At 40.6% G+C, this 26,765-nt stretch overlaps 1 protein-coding gene across 1 annotated transcript; it reads right to left on the bottom strand.

The window, feature by feature from the left end:
• Positions 1-1,239: 1,239 nt before the first annotated feature.
• Positions 1,240-26,469, bottom strand: DCAF12 (DDB1 and CUL4 associated factor 12). Its single transcript, XM_016130401.2, has 9 exons — positions 26,067-26,469; positions 24,726-24,980; positions 12,758-12,964; positions 11,666-11,726; positions 8,266-8,459; positions 7,194-7,259; positions 5,895-6,057; positions 3,914-4,092; positions 1,240-3,368 (listed from the first exon to the last, which is right to left on the bottom strand). Exons 1-9 carry the CDS (start codon positions 26,142-26,144, stop codon positions 3,210-3,212), a joined length of 1,362 nt encoding a protein of 453 aa, XP_015985887.1. The 5' UTR covers positions 26,145-26,469; the 3' UTR covers positions 1,240-3,209.
• Between the last annotated feature and the right edge of the window lie 296 nt (positions 26,470-26,765).

Genomic DNA, 26,765 nt, shown 5'->3' with positions numbered 1-26,765 from the left:
AGCCTAAGGAAGAACAAGGAAGTTCTTTCATGGTCTGGGAGTGGGGACTCTTGGCAGGAAAGGGAGGGTCCCCATAAAGTCCAAAAGTCCTCCTGTGATACATATTTTGCTGGAAAGTCTGGCTGGAAAATGGGAGCAGGGCCAAGATTCCATGGAGGCCAGAGGCCCAGGCCAGGCCCACTCCATACCCCATCACCTTTCTCTGAGTATATTCCATGAACGTGAGTCCCATAGTAACTAAAAAACCCGAGGTTGTGAAGAAGCATGTCTGTTTTAATCTGTATGTCCCCAACATCATTTGACTGTGGAACATTTTGCAAATACCAATTACTGTTCCATGGATTGCGGATTCTAAAAACCTCACTTTGGAAAAAGCTAATTCTAGGATCTTTCTCAATGTGACTCTTCTCTTCTAGGGAGCCCTCTCAATTCTTTCAACTCATTCACCAATCCCTTCCTGTTTTGTAGCCTTTAATCTTATATAGTTAGGTGCCTGTGTGAATCATGTTCAGAAACAGTCTCTTAAAGGCAGGTGCAAAGGACAGCTGTATCCAGTATGTTCTGGAAAGGAACAAGTGCATTGTGCCTGGGGAATAGGTTCTACTTTGCCTAGCTGTAGCCCAGCCCTAATGGATTTTCCAGAGATGGCTGTGAGGAGTGTGGTATGATTTAGCAGTCTGCCTTTCTCTCAGCTACAGTCCCTAAACAGGCTCTGGGATGAGCATCACTCACAAGGGTCCCTGTGTCCTCCACTTACAAAGGGTAGCTAAGGATCTATGCTTTCAACTTCAAAAAAAATGATGTCCTGTTCCCAGAACACTGTGCAGCCACTTTCACCTTCTCAGGGCACTTGCCACTGAAGCAAACAGGTCCTATCACTAATCCTGGTTTATGTTAAGAGGAGCTGATCAACTTTCTCAGATCCATAGCCATTTGGAGCAAGGACTAGCATCCTCCCTCCTCATCTTCAGCCTGTTTCTTTTTCAAGCACCACAATACTTTCTCTGGGCATACCCACCCTCAAGTGGATCCCACCTGATTTTGGGCTACAGCTGGGGACCAGGAACAAAGAGGTCTTAGTGTTTATGTGTTTGCACTTGATCCACCTTTACCTTGAAGAACTCTTGTATTTCCCTTATGCTCCAAGCAGTCCTATCACCCCAAGCTGACCTCCCAACTAGTCATTTAGGGCTTTTCCCTGTTGCCTCTTGGCTAGACATACTCACTCAAACCAACCACTTTGCACTGGAATAATATTTATTTTTTTACTTGGCAAAAAGTCAAGTGCTACATTTTTGAGAACAAAAACTCAAACATATTACCCATCACAGAAGAGGGTCTGGCAACAGTACAAAACATCCTACTTAAGAACTTAAGATCTTTTTTTTTAATATACAAGTTGGTTTAAAATGATAGAAGTTCTGTGAGAACTAAGAAATCTACAGCCTGTAGTTCAATAGAAAAAAAATTAAGACAATTAAAAGATCTACAGCATCCAGCATTTTGCTTAATTCCCTGTTTATAGCACCTATTTCTCTAGGTTAGAAGATGAGAATTCTATAACTTGTGGTGTATGCATTACACCACCAAGACATGGTGACTTGTTGATTTCCTTCCCCACCAGCCCCCATCATCAAGGAGAAGACACTCTTTTTTTCTATTTCCCACTTACACCCAGAGCAGAGAGGGATGACTGGGAGGCCAACTTAAAAACTGGAGTGCAGGAATAAATATAACTTTTCCTTTCCCCACATTGGGCTGTTGACAGAAGCAGAGTATGTGCTTTGAATGGAGGAGGAATTTGTGGGTGGGAACAGCTGTTATCTGCAACATGATGCATAAAAAGCAAGGAATAACTGGACATCATGGTCAGTCAGTTGCCTGCAAGTTTAAAAACCTCAGACTAAACAGAGTTCAAGGGAGGAACAAATTACTAATCACACCAATGCTTTCACATGCACACTGTTGCTGGCTGTAGGCCATTCCATCACCATCCCAGAGCTGGGCCAAGAGTGGGAGAGGCGGCTTCAACCCCAGCCCCACTGTACTAAGAAAACAAATGTTCCACACATGAAGCACTCACTACACACAGATAAAACCCCTGCTCACCCCCACCCTCCTGGACTCAACCCAATTTAGAAAACGAGAGCAAAATCCACTGGGGAAATTAGAAGAAAGGCAAGGGAGAAGCTTCTCACCAAAGCCAAAGTGACTGAGTATGTGACTCTTAGCGGGCTTGACATCCCCAGCTTCAGGCCCCTGAGACACCGGATCAGGCCTTGTTTGAGGAGAGGGACAGGGAAGTTGGGATGGGAATTCTCTTTAGCAAGTCCTACCAAGCCTTCTGCAGCCTCCAGAGCTCTATCTGGATGGAGATGTTGTTTTAGGGAACTGGCCACTGGCTAAGCAGATGGGAAGTTGAAGTGGAAGTGACACATACACAGAAATGTTCTCACCTGGGGAACACACAGATGAGAAGACAGGTAGGGGATGGATAGCTTTGGAGTCCTGGCTCCAGAGTTCCCAGGAAGCCAGCAATCCAACTCAAAGGGTTCTCCTGGTGATGATTTGTTTTCCTTTCTGTTGTTACTTCCTATAATCAGTGTTGTTAGACTTCAAAAAACAAGATAAAGACTAGTCCCAAAGCTGGACTCTGAATAAAGTTGTTTCTTTTATAAATATTTTAATTACAAATAATCCTCACTCCAGGTAATTTCAATAACACACAGTACTTACAGGCACACAAGTTCACACACACGCACGCACACATGCACAAACAGCCCCCAAACTTTCACAGAAAGTTTGACAGCAACCACATAATTGTAAAGTAGCCCTACCACTCAAGAGTGAAGTAAGGGTGAGAATGACTATGTCAGTCTAAGAAGCCAGAGTCTAGGGGAGAGTGTGTGTCACTTGAAGAAAAAATACAAATAGGGATTAAAAATGTTTGGTTGATAAGCCAGAAAGAAAAAAAAAAAAACAGTAAAATTCTGATTAGCAAAAGGGAAAAGGTAAAAACAAACAAACAAACAAAACTTTCGGATTTCTGTATAGCACTTCTTCCTGTTAAGAGCCTAACCATAGGCAAACTCTGGTGTTCCCACTAAAATATGAGGGCCTCACACAATTGGAAAAAATCAAAAGAAGAAACAAAGGAAACGAAGGATGGAAGTTAGTGTAAATCTCTGCATTTTGGGAGAGAGTTTTCATTAACTCCAGAGCCCAGCATAGTTTCCATGGAGCCCTGAAGGAAGGGGACCACCTGCCACAAAGAGTTTCGTTCCGGACGAGTCGTAGCAGTGGGTGTAAACAGCATTGGGGAAAAAATCAATGTCCGAAAAGTAATTCCTCCAGGTTTCATCATGATTCTACGGGAACAGAAAGAGACTCTGTTAGCACCTGTAGGCCATAGGGTAGGAAAGGGAGAAGGAAGGGACAGAAATGCTTTCTGGTCTCTTTAAGAAAAGAGGGTACTGTATCTGTAATCTGATGTCAGGAGATTAATGCTCATGTGAATAGGGGCCTTGTTTTTCCTCCAACTGAACATCAGGAAGGAACTGAGCAGGCTGAAGAACTGCTATATAAACGGAAGGTCTTCTCATGACAGCTGGAACCAAACTCTTTAATAATTCACTGGTGGCCTCAGTGGGCGGTTCCTTCCCCTTCCTGCTCTGTTATCACCTTGGGGGAAATCTTAGGTCAACCAGTGTCTTATTGGGCCTGATTTCCCATGGACACACACAGACATAAAAGCAAAATCAAGGGAAAGTGTCTTTGGTCCAACAAGTGCCTCTTATTAGTGAAAAAGTATGTGGGTAGGTGGTATGTCAGGGGGGCGTATGAGTGGGTGTGGAGAGCAAAGACAATTTTTCTGTCGCTCTCCAGTAAGCATGTTGGTCAGGGGCTTACTTACCAGCCAGCCTTTGCCAGTGGTTAGTTTCAGATTCTCTCCTGCTAGTCTGGGTTTGGACCCATAACAAGCTGAGAGCCTTTCTTCCAGGAATCTCTGAGCTCGGATGTCATAGAACAGCAGGGAGCCCTGCCCTGTGCCCACAGTGATGATATGCTCATAGAAGCTCACTGACCGGATCCCTGAAAGAAAAAAGTAAAGGGCAATGAGCAGGGGGAGTAAGGACAGTCTGCTAGTCTAAATTTCTCTGACACTGAGTTCACATGGTACCTCCAAATATCAGACAGTGCCTTTCCCATGGCAGGCATAGCTTATGCAAATGCACAGAACCCTGAAGCCATACTGTCATCCATATAACTAAAAGGAACCTTCCCATAAGCTTCAGAGAAATACCAGATGCCTGGTGATGCCCAAGATGGTTTTGGCCTAAGATCATAAGTGTTCCTCTGAACCTCCTCAGACTCACTCTGGAGTCATCTTTCATAACTCTAAGCTCTTCTTCATCATATGTTTCTAACCTATACTAAAACTGAAGGTAATCTGCATATACACAAATCATTACATTAATAAAACCTCCTTCAAATTGACCTGAAAGTGCTATCTTGGTACTATAAGAGGTCTTTATCTGGTATTATTATGAGGGTGGCAGATAGCCTAGAACTGAAGAACCCATGAGAGCACTGTCTCTCACTTACAGTGTGAATTTTAAAATAAGTCACTTAACCACTCTATGTCATAAAAGAAAATGCATCTGTGGATCAAATAAGTACATGGGATATGAAGATGTCCCTTGGCACATAAGAGTTGCTCAAAAACATTTGTGGAATCAGTATTTCCTTATTAAGCATGAAGGCCACTCCTTTAACAGTAACCAAAATCTCTTAGAACTTTTCAATGCAGATACCATTCCAGAGGTGCCTATTCTTTCCCTTGCTACTCTCATTACACACATTCTCTGTTCTGAAATGTGAGCATCTTAAGGACAACTGAAAACAAACAAACCCAAAACAAAACCACTTTTACAATATCTGCATGAAAAGAAACACTGCATGAGAGGTTAAATTGTAATCCATACTGTGTCCTTTAGGGCTCTCAGGATAACATAGCCACATTTTTGCATGAGAAAGGGGACAAAGTGAGATGACAAAAAAAAAAAAAAAAAAAAAAAAAAACGAAACAAAAAAAACCACTGTGTTAAATTGAATGATCTAGATTCTGGTCCCTGGCTGCTCCCTGACCAACCTGTGTGATACTGAGCAAGTTATTTAACCATTTAACCAGTCTCATCTATAAAATGCGGTTACTACTATCTTTTCCTACCCGCTTTCCTCAAGGTTCTTGGAAAGATGAAATGAGATTCAGATAAAGGTATTCTGAAATCTTAAAGTACAGTACAAATGAGGGTGTTCTCCTAGAGAATATGCTATTAAAGACAGCAAGCTAAAGCCTAATTCACCCAGTGGTCAGAACTAAATGAAATATTTTCTTTGGTTTTATTGTGGTATTACTGTCATACAGTACACTGCACACATTTAAAGTATACAATTTGAGTTTTAACATATGTATATATCCATGACACCATCACCACAATCAAACTAATGTACCTAGTCATCATTCCTAAGTTTCTTCATGCACCTTTGTAAACTCCTCACCCCATCATGCCATTCCTTAGCATAAAATGAATTTTACGGTTTAAGCAGGGCCCAAGCAAATTACCACAGGATAAAAAGTAGGACTCTGTGTAAGAATACAGAAATCACCAATATCCTGATTGTTGGCTTCCACCAAAGGCTTCTGTGGCTACCCATCTGTCTGTGGTGTTTGAGGCTCTGTTGCCATATTTAGGTTTCCCTCTTGTGTCACCAAACACTTCTACTAGGTTCCATAACAATCACTATACTTGTTTGGAAACCAACATAGAAACTGAAGGTCAAAACTAATTGCAATGCAGATATAAGCCTGAGGAGCACACTGGGACTCTTACCACTGCCTCTTTCCCTGGAGCAAACAGACTTGATGTTGTATGACGGCTGCCGTGGATCCAAGAAGGAGACATGAGCTTGGGAGCCTACTGCATACACTGACCATTCACTACCATAGGCCAGACACACATTCTCACGGCAATATGGCAGTTTGGTGGAGAGAAGCTGAAAACAGAGAAAAGAGATACACCCGTTGCATTTCCAGAGAGCATAGAGGAGGGCATTGTTAGATGCCCACCTCTGTGGGTTTCCCTTGTATATAAGCCACACAAAGTCAGAGACAAAAAGACAAGCCCTCATTAAGGGATTAATACCCTGCTCTAACCCAAGGTATGTGAGAGAAAGAGAAAGTAACTATAATAAACAATAAGATCCGAATATTGGAGAAGACTGGGTAGGAAAAAAGGTCAAGCTGGAATTAAATAATCAGAAGCAGAGAGAACGGCCAAGGCCTGCAGGTTGTTTCCAGGGATAACCACAGGGCACTAAAACCACTCTCTCTGCCAGCAAGAGCCACCAACCTTCTCACTGCTCTTCAGATAAAGAGGCTGAATGCTGGCAACCCTCAGCCTAACTCCCAAATTGTATGGAAGTTATAGACTCTAGAAAGGACACTCATGGGACTGGCTTGACCCCAGGCAACATCAATTAGCCTTAACCCTGTATCCTTTTTATTCACGCAATATTCAGTGGTTGTCTATTGCATGTAAAGCGCCAAGTTATCAGAGGCTGCTCTCACATGAAAATATCAATAATTCCTAAGGCTCTACTTCCTTTTGAGAAAGAGTATAATAGAAGTAGCAAGTAGCAAAGGACTCTGAGACAAGAGGACAAATAATTCACAGGCAGACTTAACTTTATGCAAATGTTGCTAGTAAATATACAAATTAAATTCATATTCTCATTACATGATTATTTCAGAGACGGTTTATTTTAGTTTAATTGATCTTTAGTTGCCAATGGTTTCAAACAATTACGTTTTTCTGCACTCACAACATACCAGAGTTAATTATCCATAAGCAAATGCTTAAATGCATTGTGGATTGGAAGACTGCTAGTTAAAGGAGCCTCTCAGCAAGCCTTTGCAATGTGAAAGAATCACCCCCTTTGAACTCTTTAAAAGACTTTCAAGAGAGGCACACTAGACTCAGGGTTTCATGCACTGTGCAATCATATGCCCAGATCCTTGGAGCACTGATGCTTTAAAAAAAAAAAAAAAAAAAAAAAGGCTCATGGAGAATTAAATTATTTTAACCATAGGTGAATTTTTAAGTAAAACTACTAAGTCATATTCATCACACCTTAGACAGTGTATTTTCAGCCTTCCAGAGATGAAAGTAGCCATCCAGAGATACTGCTCCCAATTCCTACAAGAGCAATGACAAACAGGTTATACTGCAATCTGTACCAACTAACATAAAACAGTAAGCAGGGGAAGACCTTGAAGGTCAGGTCCTCCCATTCTTCATTCCTATCCTATGATTGATCCCGGCATAGCTGACATAGATTATCATCTCATTATCAGCCCTATGTAATGCTGCTGGACAGCTTATTAAATCAAGACTGCTTCTTGAGAGAACCCAAGAAGCAAGTCCAGTTTATAACAATAACATAAGACACCAATAGTTCAAAAAGCCCTTACTATGCAATCATTCCCATGACATCCTGTTTGACAGAGCACACACATAAGGGATAGTTTCTTAAGTCTCAATGTAAGTCGAGAGTCTAAGCTGGGAGAAATAAGTATACCTCTAAGCCATAAATATGGATGAGAGAGAGGAGGCTAAGAGAGCTACCCTTCAAATCGTGGCCTGATTCAGATTTTGGGAGAAGCCTATCATCTCTTCTGGTTCTGGGTCTCCATCCCAACATAACTTACACCCCAGTTTTAGGAGATATAGCTCAATGATTTAAGACCTGGTGGCAGTGTTGAAAACAGGCAGTGAAGAATGAAAAGAAACTGAATACCAAAGAGGAAAACAAAATGATTGCTTTCAGAGGCATGTATGAAAATCACACCCAAAATAGAAAAAACTGTCTACATGAAAGAACTATCACCCCATAATTTGTACCTGCAAAGGCATATGCAAATGAGAGACAGTCAAATCAGAGTGGCCCTGTGGAAACTCTGGGAGGCTGACCCACAAAAATGGACCATCCAGAGAAACAGAGCAGAGCTCAATACAGAGGGTGGATCTCATAATCTGTTATAATTTCTCACTAGCATCCCTTGGCCTTCAGGACATGCTCTGTGGGCTCAGAACTGAGCTATGCAGGAAGCACTAACTTGGAGGAGAAGTGCATCTCCCAAGACATAAGCCAAGAAGTTGAAGCAAGAGAAAGAGGCTTCAGGGACCTTTGGTGAGCTCATACCTTATTCTTGTTGTTGAAGGCCAGAGCACGAACTTTGCAGTTATCAGGATTTGTGTCCTCCTTGGGGATGTCCTTTAAGGCCTTGTGAGTGATGTGGGCATACACAGGGACCTGTGACACATTGTGCCTTGCATCACTTCTAGTCAACACATCATCTGTCACCTCCCAGAGTCCCATAGAACCATCACGTGAGCCTGTAGGTCAAGGAGACCACAGATGTCAGACATACTCAGCTCTCCATGGGACAGTCCCACAGAAGCCAAGATGGGCTTTCTTAGTCTAGCTCTTTTTGCATTACCCTCATATGTGCTGAAGCTTGGCCAGGTGGCCCACCCAATAACAGAGAGTTGCATGCATTTTAATAGCTACAGCAAGAGGGTGATTCAACTAAGGTGTAGGAGTTAAAATATAACATTTAAGCATAACATGGTTAGTGGGATTTTTCAAAAGAGGGTACTACACAGTTTGATAAAGCTCAGTAATTTCCCAAGCCAAATGCTTAGGTTACTGGGGCATGCACATACAGGTAATTTCTACTGAGCAGCAGGGTTTATGAACCTCCACTTTAGATCAGTGGTGTTTAACTTTTCCAGTTCTTGTACTGCTCCACCTCTGATAGAAAAATACACAAAAACACTACATCATAAATTTAATTTCAAGGAAGTTCATGGGCCTCCTGAAGGCTTTCCATGGACCCATAGGGACCACAATCCTTGTATTAAAAATGACTGTTCTACATAAAATGAATGCTTAAAAAAGATAGTTTTTCTTAGCAAACAATAATAAAGCACTTAAAAAACTAAGATTTTTCCTTGAACTGAGCCCTGAATGTACTGCTGCTGCTGAGCTAAAATGGGATTACCTTTCTAGAGTACAACTGAACAATCTGCACCAAAACCCAGAAAGTTTGTGTTCCCATCTAGGAATAATCCACTATCATAAGCCCCATCTACAAAAATGTTTATTTAGAACAATGTATATGTCCAACAATATGGCTATGTTGGACCACTAAAAAAAAAATCAGTTTTAAAATTCCTTTCTATAAAGTTATATGCCAACTCTCCTTTAAGACCAGAAGGTGCCCTTCCCTTATTTAAATCTCCTGAATGCTTTGTAGTAAAAACTGACTAACATGGGAGAAATAGCAACTAATTTGTTTGCATCATAAGCCTTGTGGGCAGGGATGCAAAACACAGGGTTCATCATGTGTGAAATCTAGAAAAGGCCAGAGAGGGCATATCTGGAGAGCTACACATGATTTATTATGCAAATTAAAAAAATAAAACTACATAAACTTTATTATGAAAAACTGTGAGCATCCCGAAATGTTGAATTTTATAATGAGTTGTATACTTATAACTATGTTCTATCATCAACATTTTATTATACTTGGTATATCACATTTGTACCCATATATCCATCCTCTATATGATCCCATTTTAACCAACTAAAAAAATACGTTTACTAAAAAAAAGACTAGCAAGATATATTTCAGAATGTTAGCAGTGGTTATCTCTGGGTAGAGATGTTGTGGGTAATTCTTATTTCCTTTTTTATCTGTATTTTTAAATTTTCTTATGATAAACATGTATTACTTTTACAATAAGAAAAAATTAAAGAACTAATTTGGTAGCAACATAAAGATTAGATTGGAAAAGATAAAACTAAAAGCACAGGGAAAATATGGAAAGCTATTGGGATAACTCAAGAAAGAGATAATGATGGATATAAGAGATATTTTAGAAACTACTATCCACAGGGCTTGGTAATCTAAGGAGACTACAGAGCCTAAGATGAGTCTTAGCTCTCTGGCTGTACACCTGGGTGGGAGGTGGGAGCATTAATCGATATATGTCAATGGGGTATATGTGTGAGACTTGAAAGGGAGATGACGTGTTTGAATATACTGATTTTTCTGGCTTTATTGAAACATAATAGACAATTAGTTGCTTGTATTTACTGAATATACTGATTCAGCATTGATGCTCATCATCATGTCTGAACATTAGTACTGGTTAAGAAGTATTAGTATTTTCAATACAGCAGCCGCTATGCATCATTTCATTTAATATTCCCAATGACTCTCTGAAGTATACATAATCATTACCCATATTATAGATGAGGAAGCCCAAGTCTCAGAAAGCTTAAGTAACTTGTCCAAGATCATAGTGCTAATAAGTGATAGGATCAGGATTTGAAGTCAGGTCTCTAATGTCAGAGGCAATGTTCTTAAAACCCGCTATTACTGTTCAGGAAATGTACACTTGGGAGTTATCAGCTTGAAAACATAGGACACCGGTAGGATATCTGAAAGAAGAAATGGGAGGCTCCCAAAGCCAAGGCCTGGCTCCCAACAACCAAATTTAGTGCAGGTTACCGACATATGAACAGTCCCTAGAGAGGTGACATGACAGACTCTATCTTTAAGGAACTCTCATTCCTTGGAAAGACAAATGACAGGGATTCCAAAAGCTTCTGAACCACTCCTGGGTAATTCTGACCTGTGAATATGCTTGTTCATTGGATTTATTTTCCCTCCTGGCTGCTTTACAAAGAATCTAAAGAAGAAATATTTATATTCACTTAGCTTTGATAGTAGCAGTTTGAAGTATGGGCTTTGAAATCAGACCTGGATTCAGATCCTGACTACATCTCTCACTATTTGTATGGCCTTTGGAAAGTTATAGTAATAACCTCTCAGAATCTAAATTTTCTCGTTTGTGAAATGAGGCTAATAACATAACATAAACACTCTAGTATTGCTCTGAGGATCATATTAACATGCGAAGTGCCTAACTTAACAACTATCAGGGTTATTTTTATTTGGGAATCTGGAATGGGGGATTTTATTTTTACCTATGGGTATCCAGTAATAATAGTACACTGAGCCTACTTCCTAAGCTACTGTGGGTATCCAGAAAGCACTTGTTTACCTCTAAGTTATCTTCATTTCCATATATATTTTTTCTGATTGTTCTACCATTGGGAAAGAAATTCCCCCAATTCTATATGCCTTTTATCAAGAAGAAACTTAATGCTATGTAGTAAGTTGTACAGAAAATGATAATTGCTCCTAATACTTTATAGGGCACATCAACTTTCCAAAACACGTTAACAACCATTATTTTAATGAAGTCCTACAAAAATGTTTAGGTTAACATGCCATCACACATATTTTTTGGATGGCAATACCTCCACTTTCCAGATCAGGAACACAGAGGGGAAACAACTTACCCAAGGTCACATGGTAAGTCAGCGAAACAGCCAACATTAGAAACAAGATCTCCTGGCCCCTGTCTGGTGGTCTGTTTACTGAGTTATTTCCACTCACACTACTACCTCTTTTCTAGCCTCCCTCCCTTTCTGCCATACCCAATTCCCTACAAAAGGGGAATTTTACCAGACACCGCCATAGTGTCGTTGATCCATGCAATGGAAAAGATCCAGTCCTTGTGCCCATCCTTGGAGAGTAGGGAATGACAGGTACAAAGAGGGAAAAAAAAATTAGTAAAATAAAGATTGTAACACAAACTCTTGAAAAGCATACAAGTCTGACTGAAAATATCTTTGTAAAAATTATAACTCTGTTCTCTGGTGATTTCAACCCATAGGTCATGATCCTACAATCTTTAAGTTACGTCTAGAGGAGCTCAAAGTTAGAATGAAACTGGCATTCCTGTAGGTAATAAACACGTCTGACGGATACACAGTTCTGGCCTTCTATCTCTGGATGTCTTCTTTGGGGCTCCTACAATCACTCACCTCTCACCCCTCCATCCTTGTCCTACCACTCTCCCCCTTGCTTTTTGGGACAACAGTTATAACTGACTTCTTTGCTGTTCCTTCTGTCTGCAACTCTCTTCCTCCAGACATCAATATGGCTTGGACCCTCATTTCCTTTAAGTCTCCCTGCTCAAATGTCATTCTTATGGCCTTCCCTGATTATCTTCTGAAATAGCATTCTCTACCACACTCTCTATAGCTTTAGCCTGCCTTTACTCTTCTCCATAGCACTTACCAACTCTGACATACTGCTGGTGATTATTCATTTGGTTTATATAGTTTATATATTGATTTATGTCTTCCTTTACTAGGATGCAGGCTTCAAGAAAATAGGGGTTTTATCTTTTCTATTCACTGCCGTGCCCCTAGTGTCTAAAATAATACCTGATCACAGATAGCTCAATAAATAGTTACTGAATAAATGATTTAATAAACTTTTCTCTCTGACTATGGGCAGCAGATGTCTGGACACTGACTAATCCACTGCTGCTGGGCCAAGGTGCGCTGCTCACCCGTCAACACATTTAATACTTGCTATGGGGAGTCCGGTCCCCATTCTGAAATCTCTACCTCCTTGCCCCTAGAGTCAACAGAAAACCACAGGAAACTATCCCTTCCCAGGGGGCCTGTGGGAGGACGGTCTAGGGAACCTACTAAGGTCCACTGAAAAATAAGGCTACCACTAATTATAATTACGGGGGAAACTTACATCTCCCACACACACAGGATCTAGTGTAGGCAGCCGATAGATAGCAAGACTGTTGGGGTTGTCTCCTCCAGTGGCTAATAGTGTTCTAGAGGGATTCAGCTCGATGGCATGGATACCACAGCCCTGCTGGGTCACACCTCCAGGCTCCCGGTCCTTCAGAATGGGAATCTTGGTAATCTGGCTTGTCTGGACATCCACTACAAAGAGCTGTAGAGAAAAGAGATACAGAGCTGAACACAGTTTCTCTTAATGTGGCCAACCCTGAGTACAAATATTTATTCACTCAATTATCCATCAAACATTTACTTAATGTCTACTACATGCTAGACACTGGGAATTATTAAAGGAATGGTCAGGACTATCAGTCAACTAAAATGTGAAAATAAGAAAATAGAAATAGGTGTAATATGGTATATGAATACACATTAAGAAGCAATAAATTTTGCTTGGGATTCAAAGACAGCTTCAAAGAGGAATTGCATTAGATTATGGTCCTAAAGAACCCGGCTAAAGGTTTTCTGCCAATTTTGGCATATCTTATTTATCTAATTATCTACATATGCTTAGAAACAAAGCACAATTCCCAAAACACACCATAATCGCTATTAAGCATACCTAGGTTACTAGACCTGGAGTGACCTGAGACATATGACAAGGTAAGTTTATCTCACTGCTTGTCTCTATCACACACACCATTCTGTTCTATGCCTCCATGCCTCTGCTTATGCTGCTGCTTCCACCTGAAATGCTTTTCACCTCTTTACTGATCCATCCCCTTTTCATTCTCCAAAATTCAATGCTCAGGGAGAACCAGTTCAGAGGCTGGACTGAACAATGTCATTCAAATTCTTTCAGGAATGTAGAGCTGGATGTAGGCACTAGACTGTCTGGGTGGTCAATTCCTACCAAAGGCAGCCCCCAGAGAAAACAAAACAAGACAGGAAGCATGGCCATCCTTGGTTCGTAGTGCCTTTCCACTTCTTAGTTTGTTTCTTTCTGAGTCCAGGGATACTTCCTGTTCTTCAGGTTTGTGAACTAGCCCTTCCAATGAATGTGAATGGGTTTCTTACCCTTTTAAACAAATGGTCTCTAACCAACACGGCCCTGCAAAATTAACTGCCCAATTACCCCTTTGTGTTATGTGGGACAATGCATTCGTAACATGTTAGCTTCTAGACAAGTGATTCCCAAACTGATTATTACATTATAACCTGGGGAACTGTCTTAAAAAAAAAAAAAAAAAAAGCTGCAAAACAAAAACAATTCTCAGGCCCTACCCTAAAACTCCTTCAATTAGAAATTACTGAGTTTGGGGCCAGAAAAACTGACCCCACCTCACACCCCTCTCAACACAAGATCTCCAGGAAAATCTGTTGACTGCCCAGGTTTAATAACCACTGATCCAGACCCTTGCTAGTCAAAGGAGTATTTGGGTGCTTGTTAAAAACAAAGAATCTCAGGCCCTATCCTAGATCTACTAAATCAGAATCTGGAGTTTCCCAAGATCTCCAGATCTGCTGAAGTTTCAGAAGCAATGAGGTTAACAGAATCTGCTCTATATATACGGAGGGCAGTAACTTTGATAAGACACAAGAGTAAACTGACCCATCAACCCGGAAATATCTTAGTTTCTCCTTTGGAAATTGGGGGCTGGCTAAAACTTCTAAGAGAGCTAATAAAATGTAGTGTCTAGCACAGGGATCGGCACACAATAGGTACTTAACAAGAGATAGCTAATAAATAGTAATACACTATTCTGTTTGGTTGGTTTTACAGGGTGTAAAAAAAGCTCCTACCCTCTATGAAAAACATTTGATACAAGGGAGATGGTAAAACTGGTAACAGTTGGGTCTGCAGAGGCCCAAGAGTTTATGCCCAACCTCACCCCCATCTTTGCAGGGGAATGACAAAGCACCATATGAAGGATAGAGCCCTTTTGCTTCTTCAAGGGAAGGGACAGTCATGTGGAGAAGCTGCCACAGAACATATCCTCAAGCCCTCTGATGAGGGGCCAAGGCTTCATACAGTTCCTATAACACTTCCGTGAATGGGGCTACTCCACATTAACCTACTGGGATCCCTGCCAGAAATTAGCAGCATGGCAAGGTAAGCTTGAGGCTCAATGGCTCCTTGCAGTTTACATTCTAGAAGAGAGGGGGGGGAAAAAAAAAGCAAAGGCCTTATATTCAGGAAGACTATTAAGATTAGTGAGTACATCTCTGCAAGCAGAAATGTGAATGTAGACACACACAAATGTATGTACAATGAAAGATCAAGGTGGCTTAATAAATTTTCTAATATTCGAGAGTGTTTTAGCTGGAGCCTAAAGGAGAAAAGAAAGCAAATCCACATAGGTCACACAGAAATTAAGATAAAGTATGCTGAGTCAGATAGTAAAAGGTAAGTGGGCAGCCTAGTTTGTTGAAAGTTGATGAAAGGAAATACAATTGAAATCAAGCAGATGAATCCATTCCCTATCCCAAACCCAGAAGATGAAGAGGAGTGAAGGAGAAGCCAAAACCAAGAAACACAATAGAAAATAGACTACATGTATCAAAAATTAAAAATGTGTAAACTTTATACTTCCAATTTTAGGAATTTATGCTAAAGAAATAACGATGGGTGAACAGTTTTAACTACAGTGCAGCAATTTTAAACCAGTGAAACACCACAGGGGATTGGGTATAGCCACACCCTTATTTCCTGAGCATTACAGCACAAAGACTTAAGGACAATATGGTTGTATATTTGCCCAGTGAAAAGCAAGATATCTCTGTAGGTGTTATTTTGAGCTTAAAAAAACTCCTTGTGTGACTGCAAAGGGAAACTCCTTTTGCTGTATGTCCCACCAATATATTTTCAAGCCCCTACTTCACTCCCTCTCCCTTGAGAAGATATATAACACATAACTGTATTTTTGTCAGCAAACAAAATAAGCAATGAAGAGTAAATGGGTAAGGCCACTTTAACCATTGCTTTAGGCTAAGAAAAAATAAGGTTCATCTAGCTGAAGTAATATTAAAAAAAAAAAAAGTTTACTGATAATACAGTATCAGCAATAATGGAAATAAAAAATCCAAGAAAGATCATTCAAAATCCTGTCTCTTTTCAAATCATTTATCAAGTTCCTGTTTAGTCCTTAACCACATGCATGTATAATTGTGCATAGCTATAATAAGCAGAAATAGAATTTTATATCTTATTACATTTAACCTATCAAATGCTTTGCATGTTATTATAATCTTAAATGTTAATATCTGCATAATATCATGCAAATTTGATTTACCATAAATTACTCATGTATTCTATTGTTAGCATTTAGATAAAATAGCTTCCAATGACTATGTTGGTAAAAAAAAGACTTTTCTCTTTCTTTGGATAAATTCCCTAGTTTGAAAACATTACGTTCAATATTTTTAGGCTGTTCATTCAACAAATAATATGTACCAGGCTTTTGAAACATAATGCCAAATTACTTTCAAAAAAGGTTTTTGCAGCAATGTATATCTGTACTCATTCCACCACATCTTTATGAGAACTGGGTATTACTTTAATTTGCACACAGAAAAATATTTTGCTTTTATCTGTATTCCTTCCATAATGAAATTAAATATAATTTCCTATAATATACTAATAATACTTCCTCTTGTATAAATTACGTCTAAATGAATTATTTTTCAATGTTTAAGCTATTTGGGGTGTGACTGACATTCAAGCAGCAGTGATTTACAGGGTAGAGAAATGCTCACTTCAGTTTACTGCACTTGGCCAGAAATGCTTAGAAATATCAAACCACTGCCACCAATTCTGTTCTCATCCTTTACCACCACCATTAATTACATCAACAATTTGCTAAGCACATATTCTAGATACTGTGCTAACTTATTAATTTTCTTCATGACTCTGCTACTCTGTCCATTTATTTTAAAGGTGGGAGAAGAAAAGCTTAGATGATATCTGGCTTGTCCAAGGGCACAAAGCTAATAAGAAATGGAACCCAGACTCAACTACAAATCTTTGAGAATCCAAATATACAATACGAAATGACTGAATCAAACTTGTTGGTATAAATGTGGATATTTTTGACATGTTTACATATTACTCTTCTAGAAAAGAGAACAAAAACTTGGAAACTAATAGCCTAAAATCTGACCTAAGAAATAACGGGCAAATCTCTTATTTTATCTACCCACGACACCAGGAACAGGCAAAAGATAGATAAATAAATAAATAACCATTTGTTGAGGCTTCCACAAACTGCAAAAATAAGATTTAATAACACTCTACTGTCTGCTGGATGGATATAAACCAAGATGCCTACAAAGAAATCCTTCCAGGTCTGTTAAATCTGATGCCTCCACCTGTGCCTTGAGTGTGATTGAGAAAATATAAGGAAGATACAAACTACTTGACTAGATTTAATAAGGTAGCAAAAAAAAAAAAAAAAAAAAAATTATTGCTATATAATAAAGTCTAAGGCAGTGATTCATATAAAAATTTTCAGTTTGTTTAAAATGCCAATTCCTAGTTTCACTGAAGGAAATCCTGAATTAGTACTGGAGTGAGGATGAAGAAAATACGTATCTAACATTTACTTCAAATGATTATGATGCAGGTGGTTCCTGAGTCATGCTTGGGAAACAAAGCCCTAAATGATCAGAAATCAAACGTGCATTCATTTAAAAGAAGGTAGACTGGCTTAGGTCATGGAATTTTTAAAAAATTCTTTGCCATTATGGCAGCCATTCAAGTGATTAGGCCCAGGGTTGGGGAGAACAAGTTTCCAACACAAGGGCCCAAGGAAAGCAGGAACCAACTGAAGTAACTAGACTGTCTCATTATTATCTATTCTCAGGTAGTTGGCTTGCCAGGCACCTCCAGCAAAACTATGCTCTTGGCAACCCAGGTTCTCCCATCTTCCAAGGCTACAGGGCTGCAGAACAGGCCCTAAATTCACCAGGGACCAAGTAAGTGTGAGACTCAATTCTCCAGATGAGAAAGATGATTAACAGGATTATTCATTATTAAAGGCTAGATATGAACCAAAGGGAAAATAAAAAAATTACCTAAGGAAAATTTAGTTAGCCTTGCCATCCAATTCCTCAGTAACTGAGTCACAGTACTTATTGGTGGCTGATGCTCTGCATCAACCAAATGGGTCTATTCAGTCCCTCCTTGTACCTTCCTGACTCTACTATGGAAGAGACACCTGTATTTCCTTCCCATAAGTTGAGGCCCCTTTCTCCTCTAGGAAATCCTCTCTGAATACCCTAACTATGATTGACTTCCCTCATGGAGCACTCCTCATTGGAGCTACTAATGAAGCATTTATGTTGTAATTAACTTTGCATGTATCACATCCCAGCTAAGCTAAGCAAAGGTCAGGATCCATGTATTATACATAATGTGGTGACGTGCTTTTTACAGGAAAAATTGGTACCTCATCTTCCTGGAACATTAATCAGGAGACAAAAAAAGATTTCTACCCTCCCTGAACACAGTATTTTCATATTAAGAGAATCATGAATATATTATAGCATAAAATGGAAAATACACATGAATACTTAAGATATTCTTGGAACTTCAAAAAAATTTCACAGTTGCTCAATACTGTCCAATCACTGAGTAGTCTTCTGCCATTAGGGGTATTTCAGTGAAAAATTCTGAGGTATACTTGGTGTAACATAAAGAATTCTGACAAGGAATAAGGAAAATTGAGGCCCAAACTTAACTCTGCACCTATCTCATTATAAAAGCTCAGGCAAATCACTTTTCTCCTTTGAGTCTGTTTCCTCAACTATAAAAGGAGAAATAGAAGTCAGTGGTTAGGATTCTATTATCTTTATAGTCCCTTCCAGCTCTTCCTGGGATTTGTTTTTATATTGCTGCAACCCCACACTGGGTAGTGTTTTGCTACATTGGCAAGATTCAATCAATGTTTATGGATTTAATAAATGCAAATACAAATCCCAAAGCTGTCCCACTATATTCTAGCCAATGAAATATAGAAATATTATCCCAATTCCTCTCATTGTCCTGATGAGAACCACCACATCTAACAAGTGAGAGGGAGTGGTGGCCTTCCTGAATCCAAAGGCAAATAAGGCCATTTAAATGGAATCAGCAGCCAAATTAAGAAGCCAAATGTTAGCCCAATCATTATCCTGGATTCAAACCAGTTGCCAATTTTGGGCCAGTTTCTTCCTTTTATCTCCTAGACCAGGAAACAAACACATGAATAGTTCCCTACTTAAGGGTCAGGCAGAAAAGCAATACTCCTAGATATCACTAGGAAAAACTCATATTTCTCTACTCTTATCTCGAACCAGACCCAGGCATTGTTCCCATTCTAAAAGAAAATGTCCATGTCAGCTTGAAAAGAAGTAAAGACCTTTTTCTCTAACTGTAATGTCTACTGAGGATAGGGGGAAAAAAACTGGAGTACAGGAGTCAATCTGTTCACTCTCCAATGTCCCTAGTTTCAAACACACTATACATGAAATAAATGGCTCAGGTAGAAAAACTGCTTGCCTCAAGGTCTGCAGCAGTTGTCAACCAGGGGCATAACATTTAAAAATACATGCACATGCACCTATGTGTATATGTGCAAGTGCCTGATTGTCACAATAACTAAAAGTGCAGGGGTATGTGTGTGGCAGGGAGGGGGTATTGCTGGCATCTACATAGCAGAGGCCAGGAATGTGAAATATCCAGCAATATGAGGTGAAGTCCCAGATAAGGAAGAAACCATCGACATACCATCATTATTGATGAGATAGCTGCTTCGAATAAATTCTTTTTTCCCCTCTTTGATTCTACGCCCCCACTTCCACCCCTGGTACCCCTGGGGTATGGCCCATGGCTCTACCTGGGGCACAAGCCTAGGATCTTCTTCTGTGTGTTAAAGCAGACGTGCTAACTACACTATGGAGCCACTCCCTCCAAATAAATTATTTAATCTCTCCACAGAATTGCTGCTTAGGTTCTAACACTTTTCTTTTTAAATAAAGTATAGTTGACATACAATAAGACCCCAACATTCTTGATCATTACTTTCCTCACATACAGAGAGCGACCTAAAGACTATAACACACTACAGGGAACAGATTCCTGGGGCCCACACGCATGCCAATCCAAGCAAGACCTTCCCAAGATGAAGGCAAGTCAGAAAGGGGTAGGCAACTCTAGCATCATCACTTATGAGAGGCATAAAACTTATTACTACTACTACTCTTCCTAAAGTCTTATAACATCAATTAAATCTGTAGAAACTTAGAATTTATGAAGCATTTCCATAATGATTTCCAATCTAGAAACACTTCTGTACATGTGTCCCATCAGAATGAACTTGCCAAGAGAGCAATTCTATCATTTCTACATTTAAAAATCTTCCTCTCAAAAGAGCAAAATATTCTGAAAATAAGATAAAGACTAATTCTGGGATAAATCTGAATGTTTCCTTCTAGATAGAGGATAACCATATGCCATTAAAAAATGGCTAAATAGCAGGTTACTGTCCTAAGTAGAAAACATAGATGGATCATACAGAAAGGCATACTGTTAACCTGAGATGTAGACCTAGCAGGGCACAAGGAATTCTGCAAGCATTTTAAACCATTTCTAAAAGGTTGCAACCCCTTGGGGGAAAAAAAAAAATAGTAAAACAAGGGGGAATGAATAAAAAATCTGGCCAGAGCAAAACCCTCACACTTCACCATAACTCTTTTCCTTTTGTCTCAAATTGAGTTTCATATTCTGCTTTTACAATTTCAGGAATCTGAATATAAAACCCAGTGATACAACATTATAGCTATTCTCTCAACCCTAGTATCTACCATTCTACCCTACCCTCAAAATTCGGCTTCTCAAAGCTCTGTCTCTCATCTGGCAGCAAACTGCAGCCCAAACTTATCTTGTCTGCTTCATTATGATCCACCAAATCTCTCTGTGAAGTCTGCAATATATCTCTGGGAGATGGTGAGAAAGAGAAAAGGAGCCTTGACATCCAACTTGGTACTATCAGCTAGCCCTTGGTGCCTTGGTGAAAATTTCACAAGAAATTTTCCTGTCAAAGTCCCATTTCCTTAAGCCTTCCTCCAGATCACCTTTGTAAAACCCAATATCCTCTTACTATGAGGTCCCATGGTTCCCTATGGTGTAGGTTCTCCCTAGGGGCAACAAGCAACTGAATCTAAGTCTCCAGTAGTCTTTGGCTGGAGGGCATCAATAAACAGAAATAAAATAAGAGTTCATGTCTAAAATTAAATACCCCAAACTCTGCACACATTATCACTCTGCCTATCACCATCCTTATCCTCAAACGGCCTCCCTCTCAAAATATCTGCTTTCTTAAATCGTTTTTGGTACTCTCCTGGTTTTCCTCTAACTTCCCTGCTCCCTGGGTAGCAATTTTTCCTGCCCCATAAATATAGGTGTTTTCCAAGGTTCTGCTCTTAGTCCCTTTTTCAATATCAATGGTTCTTACTCATTTTTGGCTCATAGTGTTTCTTTTGAAAATCTAAATAAAACTATGGACTGCTTCCTACACCACCCTCCCCATACTATGCCCCCCAAAATGTATCTATAATGAAAAGCTTGCAATTTTAGGGAAGGTTTATGGAAACTTCTCTACCCTCCCTCCCATGGTAACATAATAATCTCATATGAGATTCCCAAACCACTAATTTCAATCTTTACCCCTCTCCCAAACTTTAATCAATTGAAAGCACAAAACTAAACTCATCTCTTCAAATCTGCTCAATACTTACTCTGCCATCCTGCCAGTTACCCAGGTTTAAGATAGCAGTATCAATTCCAATTTATTCTTTTGTATGGATTAAATCGGATTAAATCTGAGCATGTCACCATTTATAGAGTCTACCTTTTCCCCAACGTCCTGGTTTTACACTCATTACTTCTCATCTATACCATAGTGCTACCATCATATAACTACTCTACCTAAAAGCGTTACTCCAACCACGTCAGTCCCTGCTTCAAACCCTGGGCCTTGTCTCTCTCCATTCTCCACAGAACAAAATCTTAGCTTGATATTCACAGGCTTCCACAATGAGATGCTAATGAACCTTTCCAACCTTACTCTCACAACTCTCTTTTAAACACCTAAAGCTCCTATCACAGCAGATTCTCAATATTCCTCATAAATGGTCAATACTTTTCCCCTTAAAAATCCAGTTTCCTTTAAAAGAAAAAGGAAAATCTACTAATCCCTAGTTTCCTTTAAAAGAAAAAGGAAAATCTACTAATCCCTAAATGGCAACAACTGGCTAAAGCCAAAAATGCCTTCTCTGGCTCTTTGCAGTTCCCATTACTTCTGTCTCGTGCATAGCAAGCTTCTTTTACTTTCTGTCTGGCTCTGCACATAATCTGAGCTTGTAACCCTTAGCCAGGAAAATATATCTACTCACCCTGGTTCCCAGAACCATGTTCAAATTAAGGTTATACTACTTCTCCTTCTTTAAATAATTTAGTAAAAATATGACCATACTAATATTATCAATGGTTAAAATGTAAGCTGACCATCTTTGCCATTATTCCTGTGCTTACTGGCCTCCTAGTTTGTTTGAGTATCAGTACATAGCACAGGGAAATTCCCACCCCAGGAATCAAGCTAAAGAAAAGTTTACAAAATGTTTTTACCAAAGAGGGTGACCCATTGCCTTAGCAGAGATTTCAATATTATAGCCTCAAGCCAGTTAACGTGGAATTGACCTGGCTTTAGAGCATTTGTGTACACTCAGTAAAATGCTGATGAATACCAACCAGCCAAGATAAAAACAGATTCCGACCTACAGATATATATTAATAGGTTATTTTTAGAATATAAAGAGCAAATTTTCCTACTGAATACATTTATATCATTTTATTGATGGTAAAATTTCAATACATTAAAACCTACTATTGAGACTCCAACTTGAAATCCTCCTCCCCCCAAATCTTCACATATTATCCGAAGACAGTTCTAATTATTTAAATAATTTTCCTTTCGTACAAACTGAGGGAAATCCCAGGGAATGCCAGGAGTATTAGAAAAGGCTTTGAATTCATTATCACTAATACTATTTTTGAATAAGTAAATATTGCTAACTTGAAGTATTCCCCCAAGATATCCAGAGCCACCTTCTCAGCACTGGATATTACCACTCCCATTTTAGAGATGAGAAAACAAAGGCACAGCTAAGAAAATTATTTGCCAAATGTTCAGAGAAAAAGTAGTGTTCCTGGTTCCCAGGTTTGCTTCTGGAAGCTAAGTAAAGAAAAACACTAACTATAAAAAGAAAACAAGCCCCTGCTTAAGCTCATGAGGACATAGGAAGACAGAAAGAGGTAGGTACTAGCAGTAGGTTAAATTATTACTTAACATTCTCATCTTCAAAACAGAGTCAATAATAAATGCAAGGATACTATAACAATTACTTCATTTTACAATTCAGAGAGCAATATTTGCTGGGAAAAATACTATGATGGTATGTGTGGGGAGTGGAATGAATTCCTCCAAATAAGAGACTCTTTCTACTCCAAGCAACAATAATGACAGTTCTCTTAAAACCAGGAATGGCAGCCTGAGAGACTAGGAAAATGAAGTTTTGTACTTCCTACCAGTACTTAGTTTTGAAAGGCCCTGTATGACAAGCAGCCTTCAACACAAGAGGAAATGAAAGCTTGGCCCCAACCACCATGGTATTATTTCCTTCCTTAAAACTCATGTTTAAATTTTTGCCTATATCCTTTACTTAACACTTCTCTTAATACTTAACACTTTCTTGATCTAGAGCAACCTTCACTCTTCCACTTGACCTAAGATGTGTTTCTGTTCAAGGGAAATTCACACAGCCCTTATACTGCATACATACACACACAGGGTGAGGTGAAAATGGGGAGAACAGCTGGGTCTACATCTGCTCTTTTCTCACACTTGATTCAGAATCATTTTCCACCTCCATGTCCTGCCTCTCTTCACTTGTCATTCCTCTGACATCATGCTATTTGTTTCCTTCTGTTCCAATCATACCCACCATATTCGATGGATTGACTTATTTTATCCATGCCTGTAATCGTGCTGGCTATATACCTTACTGATTTCCTCCTTCATTCACTTACGATTGTCTTCTAAGTCATTCTATGTAAAAATATTCTCCTACTCACACTTAATTTTTCTCTTCTGAATCCTTTTCAAGGAGATTGCAAAGAACAAACATATATATCCTGAAATACACCAAGAGGCACACATTCCCTGCCTTTTTCTTATAAGAAATACGTCTTTAGATTCTATTCCCTAAAAGTATGTTTGCCAAGTGTTAAGAATTTCTACATATGTAGAAATTACGCTAGCAGATAACACCAAGGTTTTCACTATCATGTAGCCTGAATGGTGCCCTGAGCATCCTTCTTTCTAAGTCTTTCCTCTGAGGCCTCTGACTTAAAAAGAAACATGAAAAGATAAAGCCTAAAGAACTCTAGAAGCACTGGCATATTCATATGGCAAGAGGCCTAAAAAAACAGACTCCTCTGAGATTTGTCAGAAAAGAAATGTAGAGAAAAGGAGACGAAAAAGAGACAAAGAAATCATCAATAGAAGGGAAAGGAAAAGAGAGTAAGGCAATCTCCTTCCAAGAGAAACTGATGGAGAAAATAAGCAATGAGAGGTTCTAGAGCAGAGGTTCCCAACCTCCAGGCTGTAGACTGGTAACAATACTGGTCCAGCAGTGGCTTATTAGGAACCAGACCGCACAGCAGGAGGTGGGCAACAGGCAAGCAAGCGAAGTTTCATCTGTATTTGCAGCTGCTCCCCAGAGCTAGCTAGTATCACTACCTCAACTCGACCTCAAATCATCAGGCATTAGATTCTCATAGGAACACCGGTCCCAGGGGCCAAAAATGTTGGATATATGACATGTGGAGCCATATATCCAAGGCCTGGGAGAAAGCTAACATCCCCCCAGACGCTTACCGTGTTGCATTTTGTGCCACACACCACTTGCCTATGATTCAGCCACTGAGATGCAAACACTTTATTAAGGGTCCCAAGGTGAAATTCTCTCTCCTTCAGGAGACTGGGAAGTTGCTGTGCTGCATAACCATGCAACACTCGAGAGTAGCTGGTTTCATTCTGTAGCCTGACTTCTCGGTTCTTCAGGTAGTACACTAAGGATCTCTTCACTGGGGGTAGTCTTTTCCTTTTGTGAAGGGAGTGATCCCAGCCAAACTGTAGAAAGCAACATTAGACATCAGAACTTTGGCTATCATTCTTCAGAACAAGGGAATCCTACTGTATTAGAGAAATCACCAAGAATTCATCCTGCAGAATTTGCATACAAGATAAATACGAATACATTAAAATAGTAATCGCAACCCAGACAGTCCAGTTTAACTCTTCCAACATTGAAAAGATGCTGTTCATAGTCAAACCTATGAGAAAAAAAAGGATGAAAAACAAGGGAATAGAAGCAGAGAAGAGGATAAAGGTTTACTAAGCCTTTAAGGAATGAAAAGATTCAGATCCCCTGAAGTTATCCTTGACAGGGAAGGAAAGGAGGGGCCCAATGATTACCATACCAATCTGGGGTGCATCTCTGCCCAGCTCCCTTCTCCCTCTCTGCCTGTACACCCCGCGGAGCTTGGAGGATGCAAACCAAGGAGCCCGACTGGGGTTCCAGGTCTTCCAGGATACACTATCAATGGCCGGCCTCTGTCACCAGGCCCGCGCTCCAGGCAGTTGTAGAATTCGAAATATCAAATACCAACGGGGTGGGAGACATGGTAAACCGGTCTTCATTAGCGTCCAGCAAGGTTTTCCCCTCCAAAGAGGAATGAATAGGGATGATACCTGGGAACTGCTGTTTCTTCTAGGGGTCCGAGTGCCAGCTCAGGGCTTGGGTATTCATTGGAGACTCCCTCCCATATTGGATGCAATCATCCATGCGCGAGCCCCTGTAAGGACTTCATTCCCTCTTCCCCTACCTTCGGGGAGGTTTTGTTCCCGATTCCCTTCCACTTTGGTTTCCCTTCCTGCATATCCCAAATTCTGGTTTCTCTTCCAGCCCCAATCCTGGCTGCAGGCCTTCCCTGGAATATGCCCCATTTTCAAGTTCCCCTTTAGCTCCTTACCCCTTCGCCCTATCTGCCCTATAGTGAACTCCCGATAGCCCAGCACTGACTCTACAGTCCAGGGCTCTGCTCTTGTGCCCCTGACTATAAACCTTGGATCTCAGTTCCGGTTCTCTGATCTGCAAACTAAAACCCTGTGGGTGTCTTGGCCTTAAGACCCGGATCCCAGCTTCTCAGCTCTCACCTGCGGGCCCTGAGCGTCACTCCCAGCTCCCGGCGAGGCTGGCGCTTTCCGCTTCCTGCTAACTGCTTTCCGGGCCATAGTGGGCAGCGCCACCGCGGCCCCGCAGCCACATGGGGCGGGGGAAGAGAAGGGTAGCAGGACAGCGGGTCATATACTGGGCCCCGGGGCCGCGCACTTTAGTGTGCCCGGCCCGGAAAATGGCCCGGACCCGGGGCAGCAGTAGAATAAAGTGGAGGCAGGCAGAAGGGAAAGAGGGAGGGAGGACCGGGGCTGGGAAAGGGAAGGGGAAGGGGAAGGGAAAGCAGGAAAGCAGGAACGAGAAGCTTTCGGACGACCAAGTCTGGAAAGGACGGCGAGCGGCTTGAACCAAAACACCCCCTCCCCCTCGCCCGCGCTTCGTCACTCTTGCGCAGGCGCACTTCGCGGCTTTCGCCAACGAGACGCCCCCGGAACTAGAGGGGCAGGCTTTAGAGCTTGAAGGTTAGTTCGCGGCTGTTGCTTAGGTACCGCCCGCCTTTTTCCAACGGTCGTCTGGGGGCCGCTGGAGGTGAGTGACCTGGGGCCGAAGGAATCTGGGTTCTAGTCGCCAACCTTGGACCCTGCCCGCTCATAGGCCTCAAGCACCCGGAAGTGAGGACGACTAACCCCGCTCAGGGAAGGAATCCCTCCCAAACACATGCCTTTATCTGCCAGCCGCCA

Source organism: Rousettus aegyptiacus, unplaced genomic scaffold (assembly GCF_014176215.1).
Source record: "Rousettus aegyptiacus isolate mRouAeg1 unplaced genomic scaffold, mRouAeg1.p scaffold_m13_p_3, whole genome shotgun sequence".
NCBI lineage: Eukaryota > Metazoa > Chordata > Mammalia > Chiroptera > Pteropodidae > Rousettus > Rousettus aegyptiacus.
Note: the sequence above shows the minus strand (reverse complement) of the source record. Positions and strands in the feature narration are given on the sequence as shown.